General features: G+C 37.3%; 1 protein-coding gene across 1 annotated transcript; it reads right to left on the bottom strand.

The window, feature by feature from the left end:
* Positions 1-3,266: 3,266 nt before the first annotated feature.
* On the bottom strand, positions 3,267-11,090 carry FIGNL1 (fidgetin like 1). Its single transcript, XM_051984218.1, has 2 exons — positions 10,904-11,090; positions 3,267-7,019 (listed from the first exon to the last, which is right to left on the bottom strand). The coding sequence occupies exon 2, from the start codon at positions 7,007-7,009 to the stop codon at positions 5,015-5,017; it is 1,995 nt and encodes a 664-aa protein (XP_051840178.1). The 5' UTR covers positions 7,010-7,019; positions 10,904-11,090; the 3' UTR covers positions 3,267-5,014.
* Between the last annotated feature and the right edge of the window lie 829 nt (positions 11,091-11,919).

Here is an 11,919-nt window from a genome sequence, read left to right as displayed (position 1 = left end):
CTAGCTTATCTATGATCTTTTTTTCTGCCCCTGCTAGTTATCCTAGTCATTCCTCAACTAGTTATGTTTTAGTGAAATCACTATCTATAATGTCTTAGAACTCATTTGACTAGGATGTAGGAAACAATTAAACAAAAGGAAAAGAGAAATACCCTCCTGAATTATCTTAATTATTAAGTAGTATTACATCTTTATAAACTACCAAAATGGTTTCAGAGGGGGGAAAAAAAGGGATTTTTCAATTTTATGTGCATGATCAGAGACTAGACGTCCTGTGGGTTATCCCCCTGATAAGTTCAGCCAGCCAAAAGGAATAAATAATGGAGTACTTTTTTTTTTCTTGCATCTACTAAGCCAAACCATTAAAAGAGATTTATCTGCTCCATTTCCCTTAAATTGCAATCATGCCCTCGTTTGTAGCAATTTTCTATATTTTGTGAAATTATGTTTCCAGAAGCTTGTCTTCCACTTTGGAAGTTGCACCATCACATTAACTCATGAAACACACACATTGGCACTGCATTTTTTTTCCACATATGAAGAAAAGTTCTGCATTATGTTCAATTCAACCAAATCCTGAATAATAGAATTTATCCAATTCTTCAATAACTAATGGAATGCTGGCAGATTCCTTTGTAAAATGAATTTCAGGAAATTCTGGTTCTTATAATTTCAATCCTAAATTCACTTTTTAGTTACTTTAAGGCAATTATGATGATCAAGTTCATATTATAACTGGATGAATGACTATCTTGGACAGTGATTTCTATGGTGGTTACTTTTAAATAAAGCCTAAATTCTTTATAAAAGCAATCAAAGATGGGACAAGTTTTTCACTATATTGACATTTTTTTTTTTGTCAGTGGGTTTCTAACATCAATTTCATATGCACAAGGATGACTACTTTTCTTCCAAAATGTTTATTGCTGTACTATTGATTCATATCACATACTGTAGCTAATAGACAAGAGATTGCAATTCACAACTACCTCCTTTCTCTTTCTGCGCTGCTCTCTTTTCAACAAACTCAATCTGTCCTATCCAGGGAACATCCATTCATTCAATATTATTTTAAATAAAAGGGTAAAGAATGAATGTCTAGATAGATATGGAGGATAATTAATAAATATTTCTATCATTCTAGATTTGGAAAGTAATGTGGAATTCAATTTCCAAGAGGTAATAGGCAAGGTAAATTATTTTATTCTATGACTTTCTTATCTTTAAAAAAAAAGGGGGGGGGATTTTTTTTTTTTGGAAGGCAAATTTCATTCTGTGGATATTCTAGCATGTCTGGTGTGAGGTTTTGGTGAGCTCTTTACGGGGTTATTCATCTGTCACCTAACTCTCACCTGCTACTTCAAGAAGCTATAGTTATGTGTAGCAGTCACAACCCATTAAAATCTCAACAGGCTAAAGCAGATTGAGGATAACTAAGTCAATCCTCAAACCTCTTGATGAATTAGAGGGATGTCATTTCGAGACATGTGAAGACTTCTCTCAGTGGAATGGGAAGATGAAACTGGACATGAATATGGCCAGTGCTTAGAGTGGTCAAACATCAAAGATACCCAGATAATTCTCTCCATCTCAGGCCATTCCTAATCATCCTGACTTTTGGCTTGCCATTGGACTTTAATGACTTGGAAACAGAGAGATTGATGACTTTGCACAACTCTACCTCACTTAAATCCAATTCAAGAACAAGACCCATAAGGTCATTGGTCCTCTTCAAAATGAACCTTGAGGGTAAGGGCTGTGTCTTATACATGTTTGTATTTTCCCTTCTTAAGGACTAGAAGAATGTCTCACACATTGTAGATTTTTCAATAAATGTTTAAACTGAATTTCATTTATAATAATGTATTATAATGTTATTGACCTTTTTTAACCTGATAGTCACACTATTCTCCATATCACTTCCTTAAGAAAATCTTCCTTAAGCAAACAGAAAAACCAAAGAAGGGAAAAATGGATTTAACAAAACATAAATAACAAAAATGACAAAAGTACTAATACAATTTTAAAATGCTGTGGAATAACCAATCAGTTATAAGAGAAGCAGTGGAAATGGGGGGTGGGGGGGAGAAAGGGATGCAGTTTACCAAGAGACATTTTCATCCCTCGGGGGATGAATTCCTTTGTCCTATGAGATAACTGAGGCAAATCGGTTTAAATGACTTGTTTAAATGATAGTTGCACAGCTAGTATTGAGGCCTCTGAAGCCAGATTTGAAGTGGTAGGCTAAGTGCTCTAGGCACTGTGCCACTTAGCTGCCCTGGAGAGAATGTACCAACCAGCACTGGTAAGACTTCATCCAGTAGTTTCTTATCAATGAAATTACAAGTACAGTTTTCAGAACAGTACAATGAGTTGTTGACACAGTAGATCATGGACTAGCCAGTAGACATTTTTTTATCCACTGATGTCACCTGTAGGCAAGCAAGCCTAAGAGAACCTAGGAAGAGCACATGCTTTTCATTTTATCTTCTCCTCCCTCATCCTTCATTCAGAAAAATCACCCTTTATAGATAAAATTCAGCAACCACTCTAAGGATGTTGCAGACCCTACCTCTGCCTCAAAGAGCCACAATTACTTATCAAGACCCAGAAAATTCTCATCAACAGTCTTTGGCACCATCATTATCCTAAATAGTCTAAGATAAGGAATAAATATGGCTTTAATCAATGGGAAAGAAACTAAAAGAATCTGGATAGTATGTCAGTTTGTGGAAATTGTTCAATTTGGGAAGAAGATAATAAACATTTATATGGTACTATATGCTAGGCACTAAATACTTAGTTATCTCATTTGACCCTCACAACAGCCTGGGAAGTTAATAATGTTATTATCCTCACTTAACCAATGAGGAAACTGAGATAAACAGAGGTTAGCTTACCTAGGGTCACACAATTAATATCTGTGACTAGATTTGATTTCAGGTGTTCTGGACTCCAGACTCATCACTCTATCCATGGCACCACCTAGTTGCCCCTAAACACAGTAATATGCCTATCAAAAGGTTAAACTTGATTGTAAAATACCACTTTCATAACAAATATCAAAAATCCTGACAAGCATGGGACTTACATGAATCAATATAGTACACAGAAATAAGAAAACAGGAGACAATTAAAATAATGGAAATGAGGGAAAAAGACACAAAATTCAATGCTGTATAATTATGACTAAATTGACCCTCAAATGAACCTACCTTCTCTGGATGTAGGATTCTTAGAGTACAAAACACTGCATACACAATTAATAAAGCCCATTAGTTTTATTGTACCTTAGTCTGAGAAAAACAAAGTAAAAGACTGAAAGTCAAAGCTCTGAGACCTATGTTATGGGATGCTGAAATCCAGGAGAACTAAGTGGGATATAAGCAGCATGCCATTGAGATGGTCAGGTAATAGATAATTTTCAACATACTCCAAAGATAAAGTACCATATACACCAAAATAGTCAATGTAATACTTCTTGTGGTTGTGAGAAACTGGAAACCAGTCCATCATCTGGAGAATGGCTTAAAAATCTATGGCATATGTACATCATGATTACTGATTAGTTAAAAAACAAATATGAAGAATTAAAAGAAAAATGGGAAAATGAAATTGATGCAAAGCAAAATTTGAACCAAGAAGAACACACACAATGACTCAACAATCCAATGCAAGACCATAAAAAGGAAGTTAAACTTGGAGTAATGGAAAAAGTATGATGAGAACACATCACATGCCTTGTGGTAGAAGTGGCTACTATAACATGATATTGGATACCCTGTTAAATAGTTTCAGTATCAAATATTTTTTGCTTATTGCTTTTTGTTTTGTTTTCTTCACAAGGGAGGGTTTAATCCGAGTGCAGGAAGCGAGGGAAGGAAATGACTCCATTAAGTACAAAGATAGCAATAAAAACATTTCTCCATTCGGAATGTCAATTATTCTGTTAACTCCAATTTGGTTCATAATTTATTTTTTTTTTTCCATACAAAAAAAATCTAGTTTTTAAAACTTGGTTACTTATCAACAACTATAAAGTTTCGATGTCACCTAAAAATACTTGCTAATGCAAAAAAACCAAATAACTTAGCAACAACAACAAAGGGAGGATATTTTTTAAACCTAGAATGTAATTTTTCCAGATTCAATTTTTTTGTTCTACCTTATCCCCTTATTCATATAATAGAAATATAGAAAAAATTGGTTTTTATTTAGTTCTGAAAGAAACTACTATTACAAGGTGTAAAGAGTCAAAAAGATTAATTTCCTACAAATATTTTTACAAATACTGACCACTTTAAATGTATTTTTATCATGTCACACTAAAAAAAGTTCTAATTCCAAATCATTCCTTGTTATCAATTACATATTTTTACTATAAAAAATTTTATTTCTTTTCCAACACGTAGCAATTACAGCAAAAATAAAATTCCACATGCCCCTAAAAATAATACTAAGTAATCTGATCTTTTTAAGTCCTTCATGCTGAGAGAAGAAAACAGAAATATACAAGTTGGGTTATAAACTGCAGGGGCCAAAACATATGGCTGGTACTGATTTAGGCGAGTAAGGTTTTTTGTGATTTTGACTTTCTCAGCTTTTTTATATCTAAATTTTACCACTCCATTAAGAAATTAAAGAATAAGGCCTTCCAATTCCTAAACATGAAATAGATGTGACTCAGGAAAGCTTCATACACAATACAATGTCTGGATTTTCAAAAATCATTTTAAATGTCATTATTTCCTTTATGGTTGTCCCTTCAAAACAGAACAAAACCTCAAAACCAGATAAATCTAATTCTCATTTTGGGCAAGTAAACTTCAATTATCATTTAACATTTATATCAAAATCAGCACAGGATATGCTATCATGGAAAATGTTGGACATTAGGAACAAGCATTCTACTTTCTTCAAGATACTAAGAACTCCAAATTTGTTAAAAATAACTATTTTTGGTTCCCAAGTTTTAAAAATATGAATTACATAGCTGCCTTGAGTTTTATTTCATTCATTTTCCACAACCAAAAGTTTTATTCCAGTTTTCATATAGTTCCAAATCTTTTAGAGACACACTTGGGCGCACAGTTTGGAAAGCATTTTCAAAATCAATAAAAGCTATCGGTCGAACTTGGTCTGGTGTGACTGTGGCAATGTCGATTGTCTGTAAACTTCGGATAGGACCTAAAGAAGCTTCTCGACAAAGCTGTGTCATATCTGCCCCAGAGAATCCATCAGACTGCTTAACAATAAGGGATATTTCTTCTTCACTAAGACGAAAATGTTCCTTGGCCATCAGATTTTTTACTATTTGCTTTCTCGCTGAAGGTTCTGGGAGTGGAATATATAATCTCTTTACCAATCTTCTCCGAGCAGCCTCATCAATTTCTTGTGGCCGATTAGTTGCTCCCACCACTAAAATACGTTCTTCAGAAGATGTGGTTGCTCCATCTAACTGAACTAAAAATTCAGTTTTTATCCTTCTGGAAGATTCATGCTCACCATCTCCACGCTGTGACAACAAGGAATCAATTTCGTCAATAAATATGACAGCTGGCTGCTGACATCTTGCAACAGCAAACAGGGCACGAACCATTTTTTCCCCTTCACCCACCCACTTAGAAGTCAAGGAAGAAGCACTGATACTAAAGAATGTTGCCCCAGATTGGCTTGCAATGCACTTGCCAATTAGAGTTTTACCTGTTCCAGGAGGACCAAAAAGTAAGATCCCTTTGGGAGGTCCTCGTAATCCAGTAAAGATGTCTGGCCTTAACATAGGCCACACAACTATCTCCTTTATTGTGGTTTTAGCAAATTCAACTCCTGCTATGTCTTCCCAGTTTACTGGTGGGCCATGATCCATGATCTCATTCATAATAAGTTCAATCATCTTTGGCTCTAAATTCTTTAAACGTTCATCAATTGGATGAGCTGGTTCTGTAGGCGCAGTCCCTTGAGGTTTACACTGCATTCCTCCTTTCTCATCTCTACTATCCTGTTTGGCTAGGGGAGGAACAAACTTGCCAAATATGCCCCGGGATCTGCCAGCTCCCAGAGATTTTTTTACTCCACCATATGAAAGGCTTGGTGCCCGCTGGGATTGATGGTTTTTCTTTTGCTGATCTATCCATAGTTGTTCTTTTGCAGTTTTAAAATTAGACAAGCTGTTCTCATCCCTGTGGCCACTGGCTTCAGCATTATCAAGAGTCTTGTTCATTGTGGGATCAGAAAGCGCTTTAGTGACATTACTGCCAGAATCATACAAAGCCTTCTTTTTTCTTGGATTTCCATGTCCAGAATGAAAAAATGATTGATCTGATGACACATTTAATGCCACTGTATTGGCTTTGGTAGTATCCCCTGTCATTTTGACATTTCCAAATAACGGAGCAACATGGAACTTTGCACTGGGCAGTTCATCTAAAGGCACAGAGGATGCAGGAAAATCACCTGTAGTTTTGGTCATGATCGACAACTGACTGTTCTGAGGCTGGATCAAGGACATCGGTTTCTCTGGAATGCTGATTGTCTGTTCTGTACAATTAGATTTGGGTTTAGAAAAACCAAAGGCACCAACCCTTTTATGGATTTCTACAGATGCATCTGCTGGAGCCAAGAGAGAATCTTTGAATTTTCTGCCAGCCTGCATCATCTCTTGCACACTATTTAATTTGAAAACATTATTTATTGTTAATCCAGATTGCCATTGGCCACTGTCAGTTTGCTGGCACTTTGCCATAGTCAAAATGTTTTCTGCATAGTTATTCAAGCCAGTCTCTACATTGTCAGAGTCGATAATTGCAGAGTATTTGTCTGCATATTTTCTAAAAAGTTTGGTAGCACAATCCTGGGAGATTTCAGAATTTGCCCATGCATACTGAATGCGTAAAATCTGTGCACGGTAGGCATCTGCCTTCTGGCTTGGAGTACAGGTGCCAGAGGTGATATCAAAGTAATTCTTCTGCCATTCACTCAAATGCAGAGACCTAGTGCTTGGAGTCTGCATTTTGGAGGTTCTATTTAAAAGATAAGAAAAAGGAAAAAGCATCAGTATTAATCAGTATTAATCAGCATTTACAAGAGGAACTCCATTACCAAATGCATTATACACATTATCTCACTGATCCTCATGATAAGCCCTTTAACAGATTAAAAAAAAAAGTTACTATGAAATGATTTTTTAATAAAAAATCTTAAACACATTTTAAAAACTAAAATCCTTTACTACCTAATCTGCATTTTGAGAAGCAAAATAGTATAATGGATAGAGCCAGCTCTGAAGTCTGGATTCTAGACTTGCCTCTGACATATGCCTGTGACCACAAAAACTACTAAAATCATTTAATGCACCTTAATGCACTAGATACTTTTCTAAAACTATAACAGAAAATGTCAGTCTGTAATTGGGAGATTCCATACTAATAAAACCACAGATCTAAAGCAAGAAAAACTAACCAAACAACAAAAACCCAGCAGATAAATGGCACTCTTCACATAGTGAAGTAAACTTTAATTAAAATTCTTATATGGAGAAATGCCTAACATCAGATTTCAGTTTAAACAAAATACAAATAACTTATTTGGCTATATTCTAGTTCTCCCAAATTAGAGTTAGGTTGGAATACAAGACATATAATCATAAAAAAAATAAAGATAATAGATAATCTATAATGAGAAATATTAAAAATTAATTTAGCATGGAATAGCATTTCCTATCTTTTTTTTTTGCTCTTTGTGTAGGCAACTATTTTGGGATACCGTGGAGACAATCAAAAGTTCTGTAGTAGTGGACTTCATGATACTATGCCTACCTCCACATGCTTATTGGCAAGTTCAACTAAATATTTACTAGATATGCATTACATATACTATACTATACTATGGAAACCTACCATAAAATCAATTTAAGTTCACTCTTATTCTCTATTACTTTGTTTCCTTAAGTAAAAAAGTGAAATCACAATGTTGGGTGATTTGCCTAATTACTGCCTAAACTATAACTAACTAAAGCATGGTAGAAGTTAGTAAATTATGTCATACATTTAATTTATACTCAAAATCACTCTCAGGTCATCTCACATAGGATTATAATTATTATAAAGAAATGGGAATTAATTATGAATATTTCAGGAAATCATGATGTTAAGATTAATAATTTATGAATGAGAGCTGAATTTAGGATAACTTGGGTTCAAATCCTGCCTTTGACTATTGAAGGTGTTTAGCTCTAAATAAAACCTCTCAGTGACCTACTTAAGTAAGTTCTGTGGACAAGTATAGGTCTCCACCTCGAAAATTTTGGAAACAATTGAAACATGTGAAAGAAAGACAAAAGGTGCTGGTCACTGGCAAGAACAAGGGATAACAAAGTGACCAGGGTTCCAATGCTTTCTTCCCAATGAATTAAGAGGAAGGCCTATAGAATGTTGAATAGACTTACTTTATCATAATTATGAGATCTGAAAGAGAAAAATTAAAAGGGGCAAGTATGAATGAAAGAGCAGAAACATTCATGTTGATGAGATCATAGATCCTTCATTTGCATATACTTACTTAAAACATACAGCCAGAGGGCCCGACACACAAGAATATTAATTTTGCTTTCAGGAAGACCTATATTCAAATCTTATCTTAACCTTTTTACTAAATAGGTGACCCTGGACACTTAGGAATTGCCAGCATATAGCAAGGACCAAATAAGATAACATTATGTATACAGCTTAAAGTGTTCAGTAACAGGTAGCTTTATTATTAAAAATCAAGTCCAAAAACTTTTAGTTTAGTCATAAAGATACTTAAAACCAGAATAATTATCTATGTTTTTAAAAAAGACCTATCTCCTCAAGTTACTCCATTAGTTATCTTTCTTCACCTCCCAAACAAGCCAAATACCAAGAAAAAGCTATCTTGGATTGATTTTACTTCTTAATCCTTAGAGTGAAATTTTAGTCTTCTTTTTAAACTTTTCTCCAAGGTACCAACTTAAATGCCTCTCTTGATTGCAAAATCAAATGGACTTTCCTCAATTCCTTTCCTCTAATACCATTCACTATACTTACAAAGATCACCTCTCTTGGTTCAAGCACTCATCATCACTCCCCTGATAAATATATTTCAATAGCCTGATAATTGGTCTCCCAGCCAGAGACCAAAGCATCCTTGAAATATTAGCTAAAATGGGGGTGGGGAACTCCAGCACAGGCTGTGCAAGGTTCAATAAATCATTTGCTAAGGCAACTGCAGGATATGATAAGCTGAAAGCTAGGTACAACAACCTCCCACTTCTTGAGTTCTGTAAGTTGATAATTTTGTTCAGCCTGCCAAATGGCAATTGGTAGAAAAATGGTTCCTCACCCCTGGACTAAAATTTTTTTCCTAAATCTCAGATCTGATCATGCCATTTCCCTAATCCAGTTTAGGGGTTAGCAAAGATCATCCAAAGAGTCTGCGATAAAAAAAATCTTTTACAGTGTTTTAAACAGTAAACAACTGCCCAGTTATATTACAAATATATTTCCCTAATGACAAGTAAATGAATGTTTCAAGAATTAAATTTCTGAAGTGAGTTTTGAGAGGTAAAAGTTACAAACGAAGTGACTGTAAACACTTCATGCATAAATCTAAAATAACATATTAAATTACCCTAGAAATTTATAATACTTGGGGGGCGGGGGGAGATATGAAAGGAATTCATGGAACAAAAACATAGGGAATCATGCCTTACATCAAAAAACTCCAATGATGCCCAAAGTCAGAGGAGCTTAAGACATGAGTCAATGGCCTTATCATCCAAATTACAAATCCAATGTTCTTTCCATTACATCACTCAATACTTAATAGTCCAAAATCCCCTTCCTCTCAATTTTCCATAGTGACCTTTTTTTTTTGCATAAAGCCCCTATGTAGTACAGGATAGCTCATACTTGATGCTACTTCAAGTTCCACAAAACCAAGTACCTCCTTATATACAATCAGGTCCCTAGATAGGTCTGGGAGATTGCAAGTTACAAGATGCCTCAGCGATAAATATTTAATGATCTAGCCTATTTTACACAAAGATAAATCTAGAATCCCGGCATGTTTAGTGATTTGCACAGGGTCACAAGAAGCCCAGGGAAGCTCGTAAGCCAGTAGCTGCTAAGCTCCATGAGGGCAGCCATTAGTATTCCAAACTAGTACAGTGCCTAGCACATAGCAAGTCCGTAATACTTGCTGAATTCTATTCAACAAATAGGGGAGCTAGGATTCAAATGGGGATCACAGACCAGAAGCCAATTAATATCATGTTACAAATGAGGAAATTAAAGCACAACACTGTTTGTTAAGTGATTTCTCCAAGCTAGTTGAAGGAGGGGTAGGAGTAGAAGCCAAGTCCTGACTCGTTAATTCCCCTCTCGGACTACCTTCTCTCCTAGGCCTCCATTAGAACTAAAACTCACTGAGGGCAGGGGCTGGGTTTTTTGTTTGTTTGTTTGACTATACCCAGCACACGGCACTCAGGTCAGCGTTTAATAAATGCTCCATCCCTGATGCTTTGTCCATCCCTGGCCCAAGGTTGGGACCTAATGAAAGTTACTAGACTGGATAAGTGGCTGCTCCCCGCTGCCCTTGGGGTCTGTGTTCCCCCCTACCCAGCTAGCTCCGTGGGAGTTTGGGGAGCGCCCTACTAGTGCGGCGCGCGCCAGGGATCAACCCGCATAGCCAGCCCCTCAGGGTCAGCGCTTCCAATGGCGGCCCAAGCCCGGGGAGAACGCGCGAGGCGGCAGGCATCCCTACCCGGCCGCCGGGTGCGAAAGACAGTGGGCCGCAGGTCCGTGCCTCAGTTTCCCCGGGAAGAAGATAGCAGCGGCGTAATTTAGTTTGCCATCTTACACGGCAGATATTTCTCAGACCTACCTACCTCCCTTTCGAGGGGAACCTCGTGAGAAAACCGTGTGGTGGGAAAGAGTCACGGACTCCGAGAATCCACCGCGCCTCAGTTTGGAATCCGGAGCAAAAACGCCCCTCTAGCCAAGCCCGCAACCGCCCATCCCACCTAAACGCGCGGGAGTTTCGCCGGGGACCGTAACCCCAAGAGCGGGAGTGGGCGGGACGGCCGGCGCCACAGGGCGCACGCGCGCGCGCGCGGAGCGACGTATACGTCCGGCGTCCTAACGCACGCAGCGTCCCCGCCGCCGCCTGTTGGATTCCCGCTCTGCGGCTGCTGCTGAGATTTCCGAGCTGCGAAGGTGTAAGGTTTGCTTCAGCGTACACGGGTCCAGTTGACCAGTCAATCAAAAGGCATTTATTAATCCCTTATTGTGCGACAGGCCCTGTGCTAAGTTTTGAGGATACTGTAAAATCGGAATCCGCATTTATGAAGGACTCTGTTGTGTTTATCAGCATCATTTATTGAGCATTTACTGAGTTCCAGACGTTGTAATAAGCACGTGGGGAGACAAATAAATAAATCAACAATATTTACAGAGCGATAAGTGTGTTCCAAACATTGCTCTAAGGGCTGAGAGGATATCAAAAGAAAAGAAAAATCTGTCAACAGCGGGAGTGGGATTGGAGCCCGGCGCCAAATGCTGTGTTCATTCCGAGGCCTTTCCAAAGGCTCATTCTCTTTATTAAAGGGACATTTGTTGGGGCAAAAGTCTGGACAAAGAGAATTTAAAATTTATTAAAAATACAATTGTGACGGACTGGTCACTGGAGGAAACCAGGTTCAAAATATATCCCTTTTATATTGAGAGCTTCCTTAAAGAGATAGAGATAACTCATAGGTCCGCGTCAGCAAAAAGGGACGGGCCAATGCATTTCCAGCAGGTCACAGTCTAATTTGGGGGGAAATGTGCAAATAATTACATGCAAATAAAATATATGGATAAATTGTAGATAGTTTACAGAAGGAAGGCACCAGTATTAAAGGGC

This window comes from Antechinus flavipes, chromosome 1 (genome assembly GCF_016432865.1).
Source record: "Antechinus flavipes isolate AdamAnt ecotype Samford, QLD, Australia chromosome 1, AdamAnt_v2, whole genome shotgun sequence".
NCBI lineage: Eukaryota > Metazoa > Chordata > Mammalia > Dasyuromorphia > Dasyuridae > Antechinus > Antechinus flavipes.
The sequence above is the reverse complement of the archived record's forward strand: the minus strand, read 5'-3'. Positions and strand labels throughout refer to the sequence as shown.

Excerpts from the sequence above, each read along its gene's own strand:
- FIGNL1 (XM_051984218.1), bottom strand. The coding sequence starts at position 7,009 with ATGCAGACTCCAAGCACTAGGTCTCTGCATTTGAGTGAATGGCAGAAG.